Consider the following 24,612-nt stretch of genomic DNA (forward strand, 5'->3'; position numbering starts at 1 on the left):
ACTGCATGCGTGTCAGACTGATGCACTCAGCTGATAATACAGTCATGTGACTGAAAATGACGCTTGGTATTGATACCAGGACAGATAAAACATTCGGTGGCGTAACGCGTGGGGAAGGCAAGTGCATCCACATTACCTCTTTTGATCTCTCCTACCCATGCTTGGGTCACAAATGTCTTCTGCCCATAATTCACTGCAATTGCTGCTAGGTCCTACTGATCTCTCTTCATCATATGAAGGTCACTCTCTTCTACTCATTTATTATGGTGTTTATTGCTAGGTGGTCCTACAGATGTTCCCTACTTGTACTAGGTTCACTCACTTCTTCTGCCCATACTTCACTGCATTTGCTGCTAGGCCCTACTGATCTCTCTTCGTCATATGAAGGTCATTCTCTTCTACTCATAGTTTACTGTGTTTGCTGCTAGTTGGTCCTAGAGATCTTGCCTATCTGAACTAGGTTCACTTTTTTCTTCTGCCCATACTTCAATCCATTCGCTGCTAGATGGTCCTACTGATCTCTCTTCACTATACTAAGGTCATCTCTTCTACCCATACTTTACTGTGGCTGCTCCTAGGTGGTTCTACAGATCTTCAATACTTGTACTAGGTTCACTCACTTCTTCTGCCCAAACGTCACTGTGTTTGATGTTAGGTGCCAGTGCAGATCTCCCCTAATCATACAAGGGTCACTATATTTTTCTGCCAATGCTTCGGTTCATTTGCTATTAGGTACTGCTAATTGCCTTACCCCATACCATAGTTACTAATCTCGTTGACATATTTGTCTCAGTAAATAGCAGACCTTGCAATATGAGTAATTTGAATGGATATCTTAAAGCATGAAATGTGAATTTTAGTTATGTGAACAATAATCAATATTTATACTGATGATGATATTTTTCAGAATTGAGGAACTGAAGGAACTCGGGGACCTCTCTCCACACTGGGACAATCTACGGCAAAGTGTTATAAATCATTATGAAGAAATGTTGTCAGAGTACAAGGAAAGCCTTGCAGAGCTTGAAAAATATACAGGTAACAAACTATGCAACAATAAAGCCAATAATAAAGTATATCTTTTTATAGTATTCTCTCAGAGTGCACATTTTTTCATTTTGAATTTAGAGGTTTTCTGAGAGGAAAACATTGATCTTCTATTGTCAAGATGAGCCAAAAATGTTTGCTCTGTAGACAGATTCACCACATTCATGACTGGCATCCCTGAAATGGGTAACATACAATACTATTACATGCATCATGCTACTATTCTATATATGTTATAGTTTTAAAAGGGTAGTTCTGGTGGTCTTAAAGTAATCTATTAATGGTAGCACTATTTCTTAATCAGTGTGTTTCTCTAAAATTAGATATTAGGGGCTAAAATCTTAAAATTCAAAAAGTTAGTTTTCTTTGGCTTTCATAGTATATGTCTACAGTGTCCATTTTAGGACATGATCATATATCAGTGTCAAACATCAGAAATACTTTGATCATTGATAACTGACAACTGGATCACTGACAACTGATCATTGACAACTGATACCTGATCATTGACAATTGATACCTGATCATTGACAACTGATACCTGATCATTGACAACTGATACATGATCACTGACAACTGATACCTGATCACTGACAACTGATACCTGATCATTGACAACTGATACATGATCACTGACAACTGATACCTGATCACTGACAACTGATACCTGATCATTGACAACTGATACATGATCACTGACAACTGAAACCTGATCACTGACAACTGATACCTGATCACCAACAACTGATACCTGATCATTGACAACTGATACCTGATCACTGACAACTCATACCTAATCACTGATACCTAATAATTGACAACTGATACCTGATCACTGACAACTGATACCTGATCACTGACAACTGATACCTGATCATTGACAACTGATACCTGATCACCAACAACTGATACCTGATCATTGACAACTGATACCTGATCACTGACAACTCATACCTAATCACTGATACCTAATAATTGACAACTGATACCTGATCACTGACAACTGATACCTGATCACTGATAACTGACCACTGACAACTGATACATGTTCACTGACCACTGACACCTGATCACTGACTTCTGATACCTGACATTTTTTTTTCCTATGATATATTGCTACCCAAATATGAAATCCAATAAATAATGAACCTATCCTGTGACCTTAACCACGCCTCCACAGGACAAAGTGATTCTAGACAGTGATTTCCCGTAGTTATGAGGGTACACATGCAAACACTCAGCGTCTATAAGTCATTCTCATGTCTGAGATGTGACTTCTGACTTCTTCACATGTCACATATCAGTTATCACTGCAATTTGTGTGTGAGCAGAAGAATTTAAAAAAAAGGAAAAATTAATTTTTCTTCCACTCCTGGAATTGAACCCATGTAGCACACTCCAGATGAAGCAACCTTACCACTCAGCCATGCACTGGAGACATGGAGGGGGGAAGCTGTCTTTTTGCCCTATGAGATTAACCAAGCAAGTATTGTGCTCTAATCCTGATTTTCAGTCTGAGACTTGAGAAGTGACATTCTCACATATCCACCACTCACTGATCAGACTCACATATCATTTGCATTTGGCTTGGAGGAGGTCAGTGGGAAAGGCCAGAGCTCTGGGTTCTAATCCCCCTAGTGGATGGGTGCATTATTTTTTTTTTTTTTTAAATTTGAAAGGATAATGCTATGTGTGACACAGATGCCTTACCATTAAGCTATAGGTTCATTATTTATTGGATTTCATATTTGTGTAGTAATATATCATAGGAAAAAAATGTCAGGTATCAGAAGTCAGTGATCAGGTGTCAGTGGTCAATGATCAGGTATCAGTTGTCAGTTATCAGGTATCAGTTATCAGTAATCAGTGATCAGTTGTCAGTGATCAGGTATCAGTGATCAGGTATCAGTGATCAGGTATCAGTGATCAGGTATCAGTTGTCAGTGATCAGGTATCAGTGATCAGGTATCAGTTGTCAGTGATCAGGTATCAGTTGTCAGTGATCAGGTATCAGTTGTCAGTGATCAGGTATCAGTGATCAGGTATCAGTTGTCAGTGATCAGGTATCAGTTGTCAGTGATCAGGTATCAGTTATCAGTGATCAGGTATCATTTGTCAGTGATCAGTTGTCAGTGATCCAGTTGTCAGTCATCAGTGATCAAACAAGGTATTTCTGATATTTGACACTGATATATGATCATGTCCTAAAATGGACACTGTATATGTCACTCTCCCTCAATCATGTCATTGTATAAGAAATCTTACTCCTAATCATTACATTACATACCACCCAAACCAATATCAGAAAAATAGCAGTTAGACCCAATATAATGTAGCAAAAGTTAGAGTTTCACGTTAAAAATTCTATATCAAATGATTACTTGTGAATGAATAAACACAGATAGTACTCACCCTCCCTAGATCGGGCGCCTGCTCTCCAACACTGGTCATGTCTCTTATATTAGCTGATGACATCATGACGGCAGTACAAATCACTACCAGGTTTTCTAGGGTTTGATGTAAACAATATGAGCCACTAACCTCAGTGATTGCCTGCAGTGGTGTTGTGATCTGCAGTTATGATGTCACATCTGCAGCCATTACACGGAGACACAATCTCTGTTATAAAGTAGGTGCTAAATCAAACAAAGGTGAGTACTATCTGTGTTGTTTGTTTTATTTGTAGGCAATCATTTGGGCACCAATTTTTTTAAATTGAAAAAACCTAATTGTTGGACATTACATTTCACATAACTGTTATTTTTATGGCATTTCTTTGAGTGGTATTTCATAAAATGATTAGGAGCTACATTTCCTATACAGTTACACATTAATAAGGAAGAGTGACATTCACTACAAATGCCAAACTTTTAAATTATAAGATTTTAGCACCTAAGACTTGGATAACAGGAATCTCACACTATAATTCAGAAATAGCACTCATATTTAATTAGACTTCATTCTTTTTTACTTCATTCTGTTTCCAGTTCCCTAATGCAGTCCTGAGCATTCAAACTGCAACACCAAGGAGAATAAATTGTGGAATTATGAAAACCTTTAGACAGTTAAGCATATATACACAAATCATCAACACCAAAAAAGATTTTTTTGTTTGAGAAAAATCAACAACTGAATGATAAATCACCGGCAAGAAAAAGTAGTCAATATAAAAATTTTAACCTTTATTAATAGTAAAGTATAAAAATAGACAGGATGTCACAAGGAAGCAGGTCCCCCAGAAGGGGTTAAAAATATCAATCTTATTATTATGTTGGGAACACCATAAATTTCACATAATTATTATAATAATTATTAATATTAATATTGCCCCATATAAAAACCAACAGTAATGGTATAATTATAAGTACGCATATATTAACACAAGTGTGTTTCAAAGATTTTCCTGGAAAAATCACTACACAGTGCGAAACGTGCGTCGGAGAGGGTGTGAGACACTTGTTTGCATTCTATTTTGCCCCATAGGTATATGTTTTGGTCTGTTATTTTGTTGCCATCAGATCTCTTTGAATTCTGTATCTTTGAAACACACTTGTGTTAATATATGCGTACTTATAATTATACCATTACTGTTGGTTTTTATATGGGGCAATATTAATATTAATAATTATTATAATAATTATGTGAAATTTATGGTGTTCCCAACATAATAATAAGATTGATATTTTTAACCCCTTCTGGGGGACCTGCTTCCTTGTGACATCCTGTCTATTTTTATACTTTACTATTAATAAAGGTTAAAATTTTTATATTGACTACTTTTTCTTGCCGGTGATATATGCACAAATGGTGAATTAGAAATTTCTAAACATCTTGATTTATTCAGTATTATGAGCCCCATGGACAGAAATAGGAGCTAATCAGGAAAAAATATGGTTCCTCTGTGCTACCTCAATGGTCGAAAAGGACTCCAAATGGATTAAGTTGAAATTGGCTACATGTTTCAAGGCAATCTAGCCCCTTAATCAGGACAAAACCATAGTATCTAGCACCTTCCTCAGGACAGAACCATAATATTTAGTATCATAGTATTTGTTTTGTCCTGAGGAAGGAGCTAGATTGCCTTGAAACGCTTAGACAAATAAACCAGTTTCAACTTAATTCATATGGAGACCTTCTTGTTCATTGGGCATCGCAGAGGAACCGCATTTTATTCTCATCATCTCCTATTTTGGTGTGCATTACATGAAGACCTGCTACTGCCTGTCACACTCAAATTAGCAGTTGCGTCACACACAACTATCCCAGGTGAGGAGACAATAATCTCATCTCTACCCTATTGTAACCAGTTAAGACCCTATTGCGCTTGTTTTCTGCCTTAGTTTTCTCCATGGACAGATATACACACACTCCTTGGCTGCTGTCAGTGAGGTTTGAAAGGGAACCTGTCACCAGATTTGAACCCTGTAACCTGCGGCCACCACCTGTATACCCTTAATATGCACAGTATTCTAGAATTCTGTCTATATGTCCCCAAGCCAATTAGCATAATGTAAAAAAGACCTTTTATTATACTCACTGTGGTGCGGTTCAGTGCAATGGGCATCGCTGGTCTTGATCCGACACTACTCTCCTTCTCACTTCGCGTTGATGCGTCCTAAGTTATACACAATATATCATCTCATCATGCTTCTGCGCATGCTTAGGTGAGAGTAAAGTACTTTAACCCTAGAACGTGCAACCATAGAAATCAACTATAGAAAACAAGTAACCTAGCAGGTCTGTGAGACCCCAGGTATGCGTTCTAGGGTTAAAGCGCAGGTGCGGGAAAAGGCCAAAGAGCACCCACACATGTGCACTACAATACTCTCTGCCATCTGCAGGACAGAGAGACGTGTGAATGCGCAGGAGCGCAATGGAAGACACTGTGTGGATGTCATAGCATTCGTCATTCATACGAAGCAGGGAAGTAGTACAGGAATTGCAAGAAGAGAGGAGGCATCAGATCAAGACCATAGACGTTCAACCCCTTTAATTAAACCTGAAAGCCTACACTTCTATTGAATGTTTCATTTTAAACCAAAAACATGTCATGCAGAGCCCAAATCATGAAGATTCGGTCACTGTCCAAATATTTCTGGACCTAACTGTATGTGAAGCACGCAGTTGCCTAGAATGGATAATTTTCTGCTTAATTAGGACTAATACATGTTACATTTGTATAGCTTTCATAAAACACATTAAAATAAGAAAGTAATATAAAATATACAGAATATAAGTCTTTCTAAGATCTGAGCCACATTGATGTTTTCAAGACGTTCAGGCAAACGTCAAATTGTTATGACTCATTTGTTCTCAAGCGAGTGATTTTTCTACCTTGAATAGCCCATCTTTTTTTCTATTCATGATGTTTATTATACCTTATTTTTCAGCTCTTCTGGAGCGTTAAACGCTTCTTTTATTTTCTAATTGCAAATCACGTTGTGTTCCTATCAGCAAAAAATGCCCTGCTCACGGTAAATAAATGTTAACGTGGAAAACATTGTTTTGTCCTACACTTCACATGAACGCTGAATGGAATCCCCAAGATCTCTTGAACGAATGAGAAAGAAAAAAAAAGAATAAAATTCTTCTGGTCTTATTTAGAGGTGGTGGTTGCCTCCTTTTCGAGCAAGTAGAGGATTAGGCATGTGAATATGTGGTTAAGACCCTAGGGTGCCACTACGCTTAAAATAGCTGCGATTGAGGGATGTGATCTGGGACAGTAGGCTTTTAGAGGGATAGAAGTAGTGCTTTCATTGTTTTCTTTAAAAGTGTTGACATCATCAAGGAAATGCATTTGCTAAAAAGCTATTATGTTATGATTATGCTGACTGGATAGAATTACAGTTGTGTGTATCCCCTGAGTGTAAAGACTGCAGTGGTGGTGGTGGTGGGGGGACTCGTAAGACTGGGCCCGGTGGATGCACGCCAGGTATCATGCAGCAGCACTATTCTTCTATTACCGTGAAATCACACTGAAAAACTATTTCATAAACGCATATCACTGGAAAAATCCTCAAGAGTCTCAGGGAGCGGGATAATACACCAAGAAGTGAAATACAGAAGTGAGGGCTGTGCGTTCATTATTCTTAGTGTGACAGGTCAATAAAAATGAGTTGTACTTCAGCTTTTGGCTTTCTATAATGCTATATTTTACGTGCAGCCAAAACATAATGCGTGATAAATGTGCCATCATTTTCACCATGCTGGGTCCCTGTTGTAGGCAGCAGGGGTTGTCTGTCACTTAAAATACATTAGCATATCTGCACATTAAATACTGCTCCGTAGATTACCGAGAAGGTGCACGCTGCGACGCTGCAATAAAAATCTTTTCATTTCTTAAGATTCCAGTACACAATAAAATGTAAAGCTGAACTAGAGAGATACAATGCACGCACCCTGCTCAGACTTAAGAGAAGAAATAATTACAAAAAAAAAGAAAAATACCCATCTGTTTGCTGCCGAACGGGGTGATGCTTACAGTTTTTTCTAATTCGCTTGCTCTTTTCCCCAGGGTCTTCTTTCAAATCCAGCTGCACGAAAGGAGAAAAGAGTCTAGAATTTGTTCCAATTAATCTCCATTTACAAAGAATGCGTGTTCACAGCCAAAAGTTAAAAGGTAAAGTTGTTGATCTGAAAAAAAAGAGCTTCCTAAAGATTATGGTAATGTTAAAGCGTTGACAAATTACATTTATTGCACAATCGGTGAGATTATGTCACTGACGTAAGCAGAGGCGTACATGGAAGAAAGATGACTGCCAGAGTAAATATCATAACAGATCCCTGGTGCTAGCTGAACTTAGTACCTGGATTATCTACCTTTATGATGATATATGTGCCCATGAACCACTGGGCTCATGGGAGGAGAGTGGTCAGAACATGAGGCCATCTATACCTCCAATACATACTGAAAGAAAACTGCATCTCCATACAGAACATAGCAAGTGTGAACAGGTGCCAGCTGCTATAACCACACGAAACACATGCAAAAGAATACAAAAGCATTCTGTAAGTGCTAAGATATATGCAAACATGGAATATATGAAATTTAAACTGCATAAATGCTATATAGAATATACGTTAGAATCAGGAAGGTACTTAGCACACAAATTGGCCAATTCAAGTGTGCCCATCTACCACAGCAAGGTGACCTTCTTTTATGGGACCTTATCCGAATTTCATGCCTCTCCTGGACTAAAAATGTGCAAATATATGGGCAGGTGGCATCTGACACTAATTAAAACTACCTTGGAGCTGATGGGAGGAGAGCACAGTCAGAACAAGAGGCTGTCTATACTTCCAATACGTACAGAAAAAACCCCCCCAAAAACTGCATCTCAAATAGAACATAGCAAGTGTGAATGGTGCCAGCTACTATAACTACACGCAACATAACTAAAAGAATACAGCAGCATTGTAAGTGCTAAGTTATATGCAAAAATAGAATACTTGAAATTTAAACTGCATAAATGCTATATAGAATATACTTTAGAAAAATGAAGGTACTTAGTTGGTAATTGGCCAATTCATGTGTGCCCATCAACCACAGCAAGGAGACCTTTCTTTGATGAGACCCTATCTTAGTTGCATGCCTTTCCTAGACTAAAAATCTATGAATATTTAAGCAGGTAGTATCTTGCACTAATTAAAACCACCCTGGGGCTGATGGGAGGAGAGCACAGTCAGAACAGGAAGCTGTCTATACCACCAAATTACATACTGGAAAAAAAAGTGTATCTCCAAATAGAACATACCAAGTGTGAACAGGTGCCATCTACTATAATTACACAAAACACAAGCAAAAGAATACAGCAGCACTCTGTAAGTGCTAAGATATATGCAAAATAGAATACCATATATACTCAAGTATAAGCTGAGTTTTTCAGCCCATTTTTTTATGCTGAAAACGCACCCTTGGCTTATACTCGAGTGAGGTTCCCACAAAAAAATATTCTCACCTGTCCTCCGTTCTTGCAGTGTCCTCTTATCTGCTTCTTGCAGACAGCAGGCACATAGATCCCTTGGTGATCGCAGCTGGTACACACTGCACGGGACAGCCACTGCCATCATCACTTTACTACAGTTGAATGCTTTGCGGTGTTGCCGTAAAGCGCCTATGGCAACGTGCATCGGATGCAATCATTGAAGGGTCTGTGTGACTGTTGTCCGCAAGAAGCAGGTAAGAGGGCACCGCAGGAACAGAGGACAGGGGAGAATATTATTTTTGTGTGTGTTGTCAACAATGGCATAATCGGGGACCGAAATGAGGACATTACTATATTACAATACTATGAGGCACATTACTACAGGATGAGGCACATGGATGGAGCACTACTACAGGGCACATTATCACAGGAGACAATATGGCCACATTACTACAGGGGACAATATGGCCACATTGCTACAGGGGACAATATGGCCACATTACTACAGGGGACCATATGGGCAAAATACTACAGGGGACAATATGGCCACATTACTACATAGGACAAGGATGGGCACATTACATTTTCTTGGTACTGTATATATTTTTATCTTTTAAATTTACTAGTAGCTGCTGCATTTTCCACCCTAGGCTTATACTCGAGTCAATAAGTTTTCCCTGTTTTTTTGTGGTAAAATTAGAGACCTCGGCTTATACTCGGGTCGGCTTATACTCGAATATATACGATGTATGAAATTAAAAGTCTAGAAATTGTCTCCACTTTTTTTTATAATATGTAATGTTTTATATCATTTAGTTTTGGAAATAGCAACAAAACAATTGAATAATAAATAGGCAAGCAAAAATGGGGAAACTTTTTTTTAATTAGATTACAAAAAAACAATAATTCAGCATATAAACATAATAATTCAGCATCAAGAGTGAAATAATTAAAATTAATATCAAGTCTATGGCGATGTTTAGGCATTTATATAGTCATCTTAGAGATATTGTACAAAATCTGGTTGTGAATTCTGTATGTTATACATTGAGGTGAAATGTTCAGGTCAGATAAACCTTTACTGTGTGCAGCTCTGGGATCGAGGAGTTGTTGGGAGTTTTTTGTAAAGTTTGTTATATCTTTGGAAAATCAGAAATTATTATACTAATGAAGCCACAAAACAGAAATGTTTTGCTTTGTAGAGTAGCAGTTGAACATTGACATTTTGTATCTCTGCTCCACTTCCACTTTATTCACAATTTCCTTATCAGTTAAGAATAAAGCTGGTGTCACACATAACGACGACGACAACGACGTCGCTCCTACGTCACCATTTTCTGTGACGTTGCAGCGACGTCCCGTCGCTGTCGCTGTGTGTGACATCCAGCAACGACCTGGCCCCTGCTGTGAGGTCGCCGGTCGTTGCTGAATGTCCAGCTTCATTTTTTGGTCGTCACTCTCCCGCTGTGACACACACATCGCTGTGTGTGACAGCGAGAGAGCGACGAAATGAAGCGATCAGGAGCCGGCACTGGCAGCTGCGGTAAGCTGTAACCAGCGTAAACATCGGGTAACCAAGGGAAGACCTTTCCCTGGTTACCCAATGTTTACGCTGGTTACCAGCCTCAGCTCTTGCTGCCAGTGCCGGCTCCTGCACTGTGACATGTGGCTGCAGTACGCATCGGGTAATTAACCCGATGTATACTGTAGCAAGGAGAGCAAGGAGCCAGCGCTAAGCAGTGCGCGCGGCTCCTTGCTCTCTGCACTGTGACATGTAGCTGCAGCATACATCGGGTTAATTAACCCGATGTGTACTGTAGGAGAGCAAGGAGCCAGCGCTAAGCGCGGCTCCCTGCTCTCTGCACATGTAGCACAGCGACGTTATGATCGCTGCTTCTGCTGTGTTTGACAGCTAAGCAGCGATCATAACAGCGACTTACAAGGTCGCTGTTACGTCACCGAAAATGGTGACGTAACAGCGACGTCGTTGTCGCTGTCGCTTAGTGTGACACCAGCTTAAGAACTTGTGCTGCCTTGAACGTCCCAGTATTTCCAGGAATATATTTTTACTCTACAGTTTAAATCTAGATAAAATGTTGAGGGAGCACTCAAGGGGTGTAAGAGGAAAAAATCTGGAATTTTGTTTACCCTTCTGGGGGCAACGCTTCAGCTTTCCATCTGAAGGCGTTTTAACTTGGACCCTTCAGTGGCGTTTATATTTTGAATTCTCAGAGGACTTTGTTGGCTGCTACCCCGGTAGGGATCACACCATTGACTGAAGACTTTTTGTTAACGACATAAAATATTGAATATTTTATACATTCTTTAATTTACATACTGTAGTATAACATAATATTTTACATATCTTATATTTCTATATCCCAGCAGAATGCTAATTTCAGAGTTCTGTTGGATTCTTAAAAAGCATTGTGGGAGCTCTGATGACAGCTATAGACAAACATGAGATATTTATCTGCAGATTATTGGTATATTCAATAAAACTTGTTAAAAATGCAAAATCTGTGCTCTCATGAGCCAGATCAGACACCCCATACTTTGCACTGACGAGGGGCAAGCACCCTGAAACACCGTGTCTGCAAATTGGGATTCTGATCTGGCATAAAATCCTAAGTCATATGCAAAGGATTGTTAAAAATCCACTTCTGACTTTTAGGATTGCTACTTCCAATAGATGATGCTGCATTAGAGTTTGTCTCCTTTCCTGGAGAGACAATTTGGAAATCTGTGCTAGTCAGACACATAAGATTATACGGGATTTCCAGCGGCAAAGTAATTTGTTTGTAATATATGTAGTTTTTCAAATCTGCATTAAATGTCCTAATTCAAATACTGTATGTTCTTCTAGCCTCAACCTTCCATGTTCTTTCTCGCAAGCTTCCTACCACCTTCCTATGTTTCAGCATGATACTTGTCACAAGATGAATGGGACTGGCTGGCTCAGTTAATTAGCTAAGCCAGCTCCCTTATATTCCACAGCTATACGGAGATGGTAAAGTGAGATGAATTTATTAATCAGTCAAGAGAGACTGACAGCCCTGTCACAAAAAGTCACAAGGCATGTACCAGTTCAGACAGAGAAAGATAATGGGGTCTAGGCAATGGGGGATTACAAAAGGATGATACAAACTATATTAGTAAGTTCATGTATAAACAAAATGCAACCTCTGATTGTGGACTACCTTTTTATGGGTAAGCTTGTGGGCTCATTTTTTTCTGCCCTCCTCACAATGTGGACTCAGTGACGTGGATATTGAATTACCCACTAAATATATATGCTCCACTCCGTGGATATTGCTATGGGACTGTAATTATGCAGTAATGTGGAGGATGACCTGTAGGGCCCCTCATCTGCAAACACTCAGATGGGTGCACACTGTGGGAGCTGATTACCTTGTTTTTGTCTACTATCTAAGAGCATCTTGACAGAACAAAGACAAATGTAGACATTTTTGCAAATTTGTTAAACAAGAAAAACTGAAATATCACATGGTCATAAGTATTCAGACCCTTTGCTCAGATACTCAGATTTAAGTCACATGCTGTCCATTTCCTTGTGATCCTCCTTGAATGGTTCTTCATTGGAGTCCAGCTGTGTTTAATTAAACTGATAGGACTTGATTTGGAAAGGCACACACCTGTCTATATAAGACCTCATAGTTCACAGTGTACGTCACACCATATGAGAATCATGAGGTCAAAGGAACTGCCCAATGAGCTCAGAGACAGAATTGTGGCAAGGCACAGATCTGGCCAAGGTTACAAAAGATTTTCTGCAGTACTCAAGGTCCCTAAGTGTGTGGCCTCCATAATCCTTAAATGGAAGAAGTTTGGGACCATCAAAACTCTTCCTTGACCTGGCCATCCAGCTAAACTGAGCAATCATGGGAGAAGAGCCTTTGTGAGAGAGGTAAAGAAGAACCCCAAGATCACTGTGGCTGAGCTCCAAAGATGCAGTAGGGAGATGGGAGATAGTTGCACAAAGTCAACTATCACTGTAGCACTCCACCAGTTGGGCCTTTATAGCAAAGTGGCCAACGGAAGCCTCTCCTCAGTGCAAGACATATAAAAGCCCGCATAGAGTTTGTAAAAAAACACATAAAGGACTCCCAGACTATGAGAAATAAGATTCTCTGGTCTGATGAGACAAAGATAGAACCTTTTGGTGATAATTCTAAGCGGTATGTTTGGAGAAAAACAGGTACCTAATCACAGTGAAATATGGTAGTGGCAGCATCATGCCAGGGGTATTTTTCAGCTACAGGGACAGGACGACTGGTTGCAATTGAAGGAAAGATGAATGTGGCCAAGTACAGAGATATCCTGGAAGAAAACCTCTTCCAGAGTGCTCTGGACCTCAGACTTGGCCAAAGGTTCACCTTCCAACAAGACAATTACCCTAAGCACACAGCTAAAATAACAAAGGAGTGGCTTCAGAACAAGTCTGCTAAAATTTCTACATTTCTGGTTTTCTTTCTGTCAAGATGGGGTGCAGAGTTTACATTAATGAGAAAAAAAATGAACTTTTTTGAATTTAGCAAATGGCTGCAATGAAACAAAGAATGAAAAATGTAAAGATGTCTGAATACTTTCCGTACCCACTGTATATATCCTTTTTTTGATCTTGAAGTGGGTTTGCTTATGATATTGATTATATGTATATTACCAATTCTGAGAATATGTGCCTGAACAAAATATTGGTGTATTAGTTCAGTATTATGTGTAGAGCCATCATTTGAATGTTTAAAGCACCGCTCCAGCGTTTTTTTTTCTACTTCAGCACTGATGTGGTGTCTTAAATGTACAGTGCCTTACGAAAGTATTCGGCCCCCTTGAATTTGTCAACCTTTTCCCACATTTCAGGCTTCAAACATCAAGATAAAAAAAATTAAATTAATGGTGACGAATCAACAAGTGGGACACAATTGTGAAGTTGAACAAAATGTATTGCTTATTTTAAATCTTTTTTTAAAAATAAAAAAACTGAAAAGTGGGGCGTGCAATATTATTCGTCCCCTTTAAGTTAATACTTAACATACTCGTTAGAGATTTGGCCACTCTGGCATTAATAGAGTAGCTTTGATCCATCAACATATTTATGCCAAAAACTGGCATAAAACACTCTGAAAAGTCACAAAATGTTTGTACATTGCTGAGTTGTGCTATAATTTTTTGCATTTACACGCCAGATTCAGGTAGCTGTGCCATATTGGTTGGAGCTGGGGTGTATCCAATTCATCAATAGTACCAACATTTCTTACACTAGAAATGTTGCTGTGAAGTTGCCACCAGGGGGAGCTGGAGCTCTGCAGCAGAAGACACTACACAGAGCAACAAGAACCAGGAAGTAGATACAGTGTGTGCCCGTACACTGCCTCACAGCACAGCTGGGGAGCAGAGCTGCAGGGCATGCGAGGAATGGTCATGCAGGCTGGGTCAAACACAGTATGGGCAGAAGGTGGACCGGAGGAAAGAGCAGAAGCGGAGTTGAGGTCAGGCCGAGGTCAGTACCAGAGGAAGCAACCGAGTGGGGAGGTAGGAGAGGGGACAGAGGAATGGGGAAATGACTATTGGACGGAACACAGACAGGGCATGGGGGCACAGGCACAGACGGATCAGGTTAACACTTACAGGACCAGCAATCACAGGCAAAGCAGCGCTAAGCTTATAGCCGACGCTGGTTCACTGGAGATGTCAGTTTTTAAAGAATACAAACTCCGGAAGTGAGGCTCGGGAGAAGGCTCCGCCCCCTAGCCATGTGGACGGGGAGGCGGAACCATGACAGTTGCTCTAGTCATGAACTGGATTAACATCTCTGGTGAGGCACATGCCATTGATATAAAGCGCCAAATTCATTAAGTGGCATGCATCTCTTAATGAATTTGATGCATTTTAATTCTGCTGGCTCCTCATTAAGATTGCCAGTCTTAATGAATCAAGGACAACATGTTTTTGAGGGTATTTTAAGGGATAATATGCAAAAATATATCGCAGAAAATAATATAATAACTGACAGACAGCATGGATTCATGAAAGATAAGTCATGTCTAACCAACCTGTTGGAATTCTATGAGGGGGTAACTGCAAACCTGGATATTGGTAATGCAGCTGATGTGATTTATTTGGACTTTACAAAGACATTTGATACTGTACCACATAATAGCCTTATACTAAAGCTCCAGAAGCAAGGACTAGGGGAAACTATATGCAACTGGGTAAGGAATTGGCTAAAAGATAGGAAACAAAGAGTAGTCATAAATGGTACATTCTCTAAATGGGCTATAGTCAGCAGTGGGGTGCCGCAGGGATCTGTGCTAGGACCGATTCTTTTTAATCTCTTTATTAATGACCTTGTGGATGGGGTTGATAGTAAAATGTCAGTCTTTGCTGATGACACCAAACTATGTAGGATATTAAAAACTGACCTTGATAGTACAATATTACAAAAAGATCTGGATAAGATGTCAGAATGGGCACATACTTGGCAAATTAGATTTAATGTTGATAAATGTAAAGTAATGTACCTGGGACGGAGTAATCCTATAACTGCGTATACATTAAATGGAAGTAAACTCAGAACTACAGAACAGGAGAAGGACTTGGGAATTCTTATTACAAATAAGCTGAGCAGCAGCACTCAATGTCAAGCAGCAGCTGCTAAAGCAAACAAGATTTTAGCGTTTATAAAAAGAGAGATTAGATCCTGGGATCCCAACGTATTGTTATCCCTCTATAAATCACTTGTAAGGCCACATCTAGAATATGGGATCCAGTTTGGAGCTCCACATTTTAAAAAAGACATTCAAAAGTTAGAGTCAGTTCAAAGGCAGCTAAGTAGACTACTACATGGAATGGAAGGCCTTCCATATGATGACAGGTTGAAAAAGTTAGATATGTTTAGCTTAGAAAAAAGACATCTCATTTATATGTATAAATACATGTGTGGTCAATATAAATACTGGCACATGACTTATTTCTTCCAAAGACAATCCTAAGAACCAGGGGGCATTCACTGCGAGTGGAAGAAAAGCGATTCCAGCAGCTAAGTAGGAAAGGTTTCTTTACAGTTAGAGCAGTCAGACTGTGGAATGCCCTACCACAAGAGGTAGGAATGGCAGATACTATAATGGCTTTTAAAAAAGGGCTGGATGATTTCCTCAGTACACAAAATATTGTTGGTTATAAATGACTTAAGGCTACTTTACAGGCTGCGATATTGGTACCGATATCGCTAGCGTGGGTACCCGCCCCCATCTGTTGTGCAACACGGGCAAATCGCTGCCCGTGCTGCACAACATCGCCCAGACATGTCACACATACTTACCTGCCCGGCGACGTCGTTGTAACCAGCGATCCGCCTCCTTTCTAAGGGGGCGGTTTGTTTAGTGTCACAGCGACGTCACAGCTGCGTCACTGAACCGCCGCCCAATAGAAGGGGAGGGGCGGAGATGAGCGGGACGAACATCCCGCCCACCTCCTTCATTTCATATAGCGGCCAGGAGGCAGGTAAGGAGAGCTTCCTCGTTCCTGTGGTGTCACACAGAGCGATGTGTGCTGCCGCAGGAACGAGGAACAACTTCGTTACTGCTGCAGTAACGATTTTTGAGAATGGACCCCCATGTCACCGATGAGCGATTTTGCACGTTTTTGCAATGATGCAAAATCGCTCATAGGTGTCACACGCAACGGCATCGCTAATGCGGCCGGATGTGCGTCACCAATTCCGTGACCCCAATGAGTTCGCATTAGCGATGTCGTAGCGTGTAAAGCCCCCTTTAGTGACTAAATGTAGAACAGGTGGAGGAAGGTTGAACTAGATGGACCTAGGTCTTTTTTCAATCTAAGTAACTATGTAATGTGAGACTCATGTGGGATTAGTGGATGAGGGCAGGTATATCTCACCCCGGTATCGGTCCTATGTGACTTAGCCTAGCCAGGATCACCTGGCTACTAATGGATTAATGGGAGGTGAAGGACGGAGGTAAAAGGAATCTGGGAAGTTGGGGGAGGGTCTCCATCTGGGAACACAGTAAGCCTGTCTGTGTAGGAGACACTTGTGAGGAGCAGTGCCTGATGTTTGTATGGTTTAGCTGGAAGGGAGAATCCCTCCAGTTGGTAGTTAGGATAACACCGTGTATAGTTAGTGCCGGACAGGCAAGGATTTATTTTGTTGGTGTTTTTTTTTTCTTTTTGTTTATGCTTCACTGCAATAAACCTGACCAAGCGTCAGTTACACCTTGAATTCGGCTGTCTGCCTGAGGTGAATACGTGCCCTTTGAACCCAGCAAAGGCGATCCTGGAGCGTGTTATCACATTGTGGTGGAGAATGCGGGCAGCACGTTACAGCGCATCATAATGGATGACGTGGTGAAAGCGCTGGTACAATCCGCAGCTGTGCAGCAGGAGGCTAATCGCTTGATGTCGGCACAGTTGAAGGAACTGGTGGAATCGACGGTTAAAGACCGCCAACTTTTGCAGCAGGTGGCGCAGCGTCTGGCGACCGTACCGGAGAGTAATGCGGAGGCTGACCAGAGGGTGATTCATGTGAGTCGGTGCTGGCAGAAATTAACCACAGAGGACGATGTGGAAGCTTACCTGACCACGTTTGAACGGACGGCGGAGCGGGAAAAGTGGCCAAAGGAGCGATGGGCCGACTTGCTTGCACTGTTTCTGGCAGGTGAGGCCCAAAAAGCCTACTTTGATCTTGAGCCTGAAGCAGCGCATGACTTTGATAAACTAAAAGCCAAGATCCTTGCCCGGCTGGGAGTGACGACGGCCGTGCGAGCACAGAGAGTTCATCAATGGACTTATCAGCCCCATAAACCACCGCGGTCACAGATGTTTGACCTCATTCACTTGACCAAGAAATGGCTACAGCCCGAGGTTTTGACGGCGCCAGAGATGGTACAAAGAATCGTTCTTCATAAATACCTAAGAGCTCTACCGCCATCTCTGAAGAGGTGGGTAAGCCATGGAAACCCCACGACAGCGGATCAGCTAGTGGATCTAGTGGAGCGTTATTCCTTGGCAGAAGGACTTATGGACGATGCTACACATCCTCGCTCTTCCCCTTCTCGACGAGGATCTGGTAAGACTGTTCCAGGGTCATGGGGAGGAGGAAAATATCCTAAGGCAGTGGAGGAGGAAAACAGGACTGCTGGCCCTGTGAGGGCTAAGGTGCCAAACTATGGTCTTAGCAAGGGGCCCGTGAGGTGTTTCCGCTGCCAGGAGGCGGGCCACATTGCTGCAAACTGTCCAGTAACTGCAGAACCGATGCAGTGTGATGTCACGGACTTTGAAAAACGCAGGGCTATGGTTGCACGGGTAGTGTGTGTTGCTGCATGTCAAGGCGATATGAAAAAACACCTGTGTGAAGTGTCCATTGATGGCAATACTGTTGTTGCACTATTAGACTCGGGAAGTGTGGTGACTCTGGTAAAGGCCAGTCTGGTAGCAGTCCCGATGGGACCGTCAGATAAATTTTCTGTGACATGTGTGCATGGAGACACCTGCTCGTACCTCACAACGGTCTCCTGCATTACTACGCCCTATGGGTCTGTGCATCATGAGGTGGGACTAGTACCAGCACTATTGCATGATATCATTTTGGGCAGGGATTTTCCCCACTTCTGGCAGTTGTGGGAGAACCAATTAGTACCCCAGGGTAGCCGCACGGATGAGCCTTCTCCCACACCTTGTGTGGGCCCGGAGCCACTAGAGGATGCCCCACAAGAGGGTTCAGAGGAGGAATCCGCTGAAAACAACCCCCAGTTCCCCTTTTCAGTTCTGGCGGGTGATTCCGATGAACCCGGGGCAGAGGCGGACACGGGTGGCTGTCCCCCTTCCTCTTGGCTGACTTTGGAAGTCCAGAAAGATGACTTCCAAAGTGAGCAAATGAGAGATCCTACCCTTTCTCAGGCTATAAAAAATGTTAAAATGATAAACGGGGTGCAGGTGGATGCAGGTACTAGGCTGTCTTACCCCTACATGGCACTGGAGAATGACTTTCTCTATCAGATAGAGAAGAAGGGGGATGACACAGTACAACGATTGGTTGTGCCGAGAGCCTACAGGCGGAGAGTGCTGGACCTGGCACACGGACACATGATGGGAGGACACCTGGGGGTCCAGAAAACTACCGAAAGGATATTACACTGTTTTGTTTGGCCCGGCATGCATCACGATATTCGCACCTATTGCGAGTCTTGTCCCGACTGCCAAATCTCTGCGCCTAGGCCCCGTTTCTGTAGCCCCTTAGTACCTCTGCCTATCATCGAGATCCCATTTGAGAGAATTGGGATGGATTTAGTTGGACCCCTCCCTAAGTCTGCACGAGGACACCAGCACATCCTTGTCATCTTGGATTATGCCACTCGTTACCCCGAGGCCATCCCTTTGCGTAACACGGCCACCAAGACCATTGCCAAGGAGCTGGTCCATGTGTTTAGTCGGGTTGGTGTCCCAAAACAAATACTCACAGACCAAGGAACCCCCTTTATGTCTAAAGTAATGAAAGAACTCTGCAGGCTGTTACAAATAGCACAGTTACGCACCTCCATGTATCACTCTCAAACGGACGGACTGGTCGAACGGTTTAACAAAACTTTGAAACAGATGCTCCGTAAGGCGATAGACAAGGACGGGAAGAACTGGGACTACTTACTCCCGTATTTGCTTTTTGCCATCCGGGAGGTGCCCCAGTCTTCCACCGGGTTCTCTCCTTTCGAGCTTCTGTACGCCCGACGTCCCCGTGGTCTGTTAGATGTCGCTAAAGAAACCTGGGAGGGACAGGTCACCCCGTTCAAAAGCGTAATAGACCATGTAACCCAAATGCAGGACCGTATTGCGGCGGTGATGCCCATCGTTAAAGAGCATATGATACAGGCTCAAGGAGCACAGAAAAGGATTTATGATAGGGGGGCCAAGATCCGTACTTTTGCACCCGGAGATAGGGTGTTGATCCTGGTCCCCACGGCAGAAAGCAAATTTCTGGCAAAGTGGCAAGGCCCCTTTGAAATTAAGGAACGGGTGGGTGAGGTAAACTACAAAGTGTACCAGGCTGGTAAAAGGAAGCCTGAACAGATTTATCACGTGAATCTGATAAAACCCTGGAAGGACCGTCCAGCTCTGTCAGCAGGTCTGGCCCTTCCGGTCTGCAAGCAGACCATACCGGATGTCAGGACGGCGGAGACTCTGTCGGAGCGGCAAAAGACCGACGTCAAGCAGTTTGTAATCAACAATCACGAGTTTTTCTCGGAAAAGCCCGGGCAGACCACTCTCATTAAACATGACATCATAACAGAGCCTGGGGTAATAGTCCAGGTAAAGCCCTACCGAATACCGGAGGCTCGGCGGGAAGCTGTCTCCCGAGAAGTGAAGACCATGTTAGAGTTAGGTGTAATCGAGGAATCGCATAGCGCCTGGTCGAGTCCGATTGTGTTAATTCCGAAACCAGACGGCTCCATTAGATTCTGCAATGACTTCAGGAGATTAAATGCGGTCTCCAAATTTGATGCATACCCTATGCCACGGGTCGATGAATTAATAGATCGGCTTGGAAAAGCCCGGTATATCACGACCCTAGACTTAACGAAGGGCTATTGGCATATCCCGCTAACAGAGGCCGCTAAAGAGAAAACCGCGTTTTCTACACCGGAAGGTTTATACCAGTATGTGTATATGCCGTTTGGACTACACGGGGCACCGGCAACCTTTCAAAGGTTGATGGACCGAGTCCTGAGGCCCCATAGGCAGTATGCTTCTGCGTATTTGGATGACATAGTCATTTACAGCCTGGACTGGGAGACGCACCTCCAGAAACTAGAGGCTGTGATTGAGGACCTGCGGGAGGCGGGTCTAACAGCAAACCCCAAGAAATGTCATATCGGGCTGGAAGAAGCCCGGTATTTGGGATACGTAATTGGGAGGGGAATTGTTAAACCTCAGATTGACAAGATACAAGCCATTCAGAAATGGCCGCAACCAGTCAACAAGAAGCAGGTGAGAGCGTTTTTGGGAATAGCCGGCTACTACCGACGGTTCATTCCCAATTTTGCGGCTACCGCTGTTCCCCTGACGGACCTTACCAAAGGGAAAGACTCTGTCATGATCAAATGGACCACGGCAGCCGAAGAAGCCTTCCATAACTTGAAACTAGCTCTTTGCTCTCAACCTGTGCTAATGACTCCTGACTTCCGCAGCGAGTTCGTGGTCCAAACGGACGCTTCTGATGCCGGTATAGGGGCTGTATTGTCACAACTGAAGGACGGAGAGGAACATCCGGTCCTTTATCTTAGTCGGAAACTTAATAAGCATGAACGCAACTATGCCATAGTGGAAAAAGAATGCTTAGCCATTAAGTGGGCTCTAGAGTCCCTTAAATATTACTTGATTGGAAGGAAGTTCCGGCTGATCACTGACCATGCCCCTCTCAAGTGGATGCACTTGAATAGGGAACGGAATGGCCGAGTGACCCGGTGGTTCCTTGCACTTCAGGCCTACCGTTTTACAGTGGAGCACCGCCCGGGGGTGCGGATGGGGAATGCTGATGCCCTGTCTCGTGTGCACTGTTTTGTGGGTGCTGTTGCTCAGCTGCAGTGGTCTGAGCAGAGGGGGGGGATATGTGAGACTCATGTGGGATTAGTGGATGAGGGCAGGTATATCTCACCCCGGTATCGGTCCTATGTGACTTAGCCTAGCCAGGATCACCTGGCTACTAATGGATTAATGGGAGGTGAAGGACGGAGGTAAAAGGAATCTGGGAAGTTGGGGGAGGGTCTCCATCTGGGAACACAGTAAGCCTGTCTGTGTAGGAGACACTTGTGAGGAGCAGTGCCTGATGTTTGTATGGTTTAGCTGGAAGGGAGAAGCCCTCCAGTTGGTAGTTAGGATAACACCGTGTATAGTTAGTGCCGGACAGGCAAGGATTTATTTTGTTGGTGTTTTTTTTTTCTTTTTGTTTATGCTTCACTGCAATAAACCTGACCAAGCGTCAGTTACACCTTGAATTCGGCTGTCTGCCTGAGGTGAATACGTGCCCTTTGAACCCAGCAAAGGCGATCCTGGAGCGTGTTATCACAGTAACTATGTAATATGTATGGCTGTCATCTCACATGACAATATGTAGTATATGGATAAACCATATACTGATTCCATGAAATAATCTGTTGATTAGTTTTGAAATTTTTATTGTCAACGAGCTTTAACGACTTTTGTAATGCTTTATCTATAATTTTACAACAAAATGCCAACTATATGTACTTAAGTGGCTCTTGAGTAGATGATTGTGGGCTCTATCAGATCTGTTTATTCTTCTTGAGCACCTCCTCCATTGGATCTAATTATTTTTACTACTGCCTTACTGATGTTAGAAGAAATAAAGGTTATAGTGAGGTTAACTTATTTGTGCCTAATTCTGTTGTTTGCTGTGCAGTAAGCAAGGATAGGGCTGGTGTTTTTAGTGTTTCCCTTCATAGGAGTAAAGTGTCCCTCCAGCTAATACAAACATTCATGGCAATTGTAATTATAATTGTATCCGTGAAGAGGATAGAATATAGTTTGTCAGCGTGAGCCAAAAAGTGCAAAACTCTATTTTTAAAGGATATTGAAAACTTCTATACAAATAGCACTATGTGAGAATTTAAAGCTTAGTTTTTAATAATACTGTTCATAAAAGGAGTATAAGTCCTTTGGTACAAAAAAAAACAACAAAAAGCACATACTTAAAAGGAGAAAAAACACAACCAAAATAACAAAAAACGTCCTTATCATTCATTATTTTCAAAAGTTTTTCAATTTTTTGTTTTACCTTGTTTTCTTTTTTAATTAGTCCCTATATAGAACATTACTTTTTATTGTTCTGATGCTCATATAATGCATTGCAATGTCAATGCAGCACTGACAAAAGCATCTGGGATCATGCTCCTGGCATGATCCCAAAAGTCTTCCATAGCTTGGTGACCTGGAGGTCATCATGACAACCTCAGATCACCATGGCAATGATCGGGCCCTCGCGATCACATTGTGGGGACACTGATCAGAGGGTAAAGTGAGCTCAATCCCTCCCACAGACCCCTAAATGATGCGATCAATATTGATCGTGGAATTTAGAAGGTTAAAAAGCCAGGGACGGCCAAGCCAAGTCCCCGGCAGTGACCATGTGGCATCAGCGTCTGACGTACCCATACGTCGTGGGTCGGGAACCCTATCCAACCATATGTAAGGGTTACGTCAAAAGTCGTGAAGGGGTTAAAGGAAATCTATCTGCAGGTTTTTGCTATATCATCTGAAAGCAGCATAATGTAGGAAAAGAGACCCTGAATCCAGTGATGTAGCACTTAGTTTGCTGGGTGCATCTGTTCTAACACAATCAGAGTTTTTAGCAATGCAGCAGTGCTGAGAAAGTTGACTGTGTCCACACCGGGCTCTCATTATGTACAATGTCTATAAACAGTGAGCTGCTAATCAAAGGAGGGAGCGTGTTGGACATGCACGAGGCATTGTAGTCCATGCAATAATGAGGTCCTGCTGCTAAAGCAAAAATTGTAAGTAAACAACAGCATGTACCTTGATAAGACATCCATTGCTGATTGCTGTTTGAACCCCTACAGCTTCAGACTACTTAACAAAAACCTGCTGACAGATTCCGTTTAACTAGCCTTTGCATATACTTAAATGCATGTTGTGCTAAAAAATATTACTATTAAATTTCATTAAAAATTTAGCACTATTCTGCTTTTATGGCTATTTGTTTCATAGCTGATTGTTACATGCAGAATGAGATTAACTAAGAATCCATCAGTGAGTTTATTCTGATGAGGAGTTGTAACTTCTTTTTATCTGTCTTTTATAGTGCTGATGTAGAGCCACAAACTACACCAAAGGCTCTTTGTGGTTATAAATCAGCTGATAGACCTATGTTCACACAGAGTTTTTTTTGTGGACTTTTTTTTCTTTGATCTGCTTCAAAATCCTCCTAAAAAAACATAAAATGCTTAAAAAATGCCTGTAAAACTCTTCCTATTTATATCTATGGGAAATCCACTTTGATACTCATATAAGGAGGTTTTTTAGTATTTTTTCCCAGAAGAGATTTTGAAAAATGCATGGTGAGAAAAAAACACTTATCTTTTCTTTGAAGTGGATCTTGATTGATTCCACTCCAAACTTTTCACTGACAAATTAAAAAGAAAACTGTTCAAAACCACTTCAGGAGGTGAAAAACTACTCTAAAAACTCCCCAAAAAATAAGGCCTTCCTAAGGCAGTTTCTACTTAAATAAAACTTTAAAAAGAAGACCTCCTCAAAAAACTGTGTGAACATAACCTAACAGACAGATAAAGCAATTACAAACTGTCACACCGAGCTGATGGATTCTTAATAGGGATGATTGAATACCGCAAATATTTTGCAACGCCCATATTCGCTGAATAGGTCGCCACTATTCGACGATTTGCGAATATTCGATGCGCAATGTAAGTCTAAGGGAAACCCGAATAGTTGCCGAATAGCAACTATTCGGGCTTCCCATAGACTTATATTGCGCATCGAATATTCGCATAGCAGCGAACTATTCGTCAGATATTCTTAAAGCCGAATATTGCCGAATATTTGTGATATTAAA

General features: G+C 41.9%; 1 protein-coding gene across 5 annotated transcripts in view; it reads left to right on the top strand.

Annotated features, from left to right (window-relative positions):
• Positions 1-24,612, top strand: part of INPP4B (inositol polyphosphate-4-phosphatase type II B) — a 1,087,411-nt gene that overhangs the window by 816,293 nt on the left and 246,506 nt on the right. For all 5 annotated transcript variants that reach the window (XM_075348265.1, XM_075348236.1, XM_075348245.1 and 2 more), the window contains 2 exons: positions 908-1,038; positions 7,562-7,666. In XM_075348265.1, coding sequence (XP_075204380.1) covers positions 908-1,038; positions 7,562-7,666 — 236 coding nt within the window. The remainder of the gene's footprint in view (positions 1-907; positions 1,039-7,561; positions 7,667-24,612) is intronic.

Source organism: Anomaloglossus baeobatrachus, chromosome 1, assembly GCF_048569485.1.
Source record: "Anomaloglossus baeobatrachus isolate aAnoBae1 chromosome 1, aAnoBae1.hap1, whole genome shotgun sequence".
NCBI lineage: Eukaryota > Metazoa > Chordata > Amphibia > Anura > Aromobatidae > Anomaloglossus > Anomaloglossus baeobatrachus.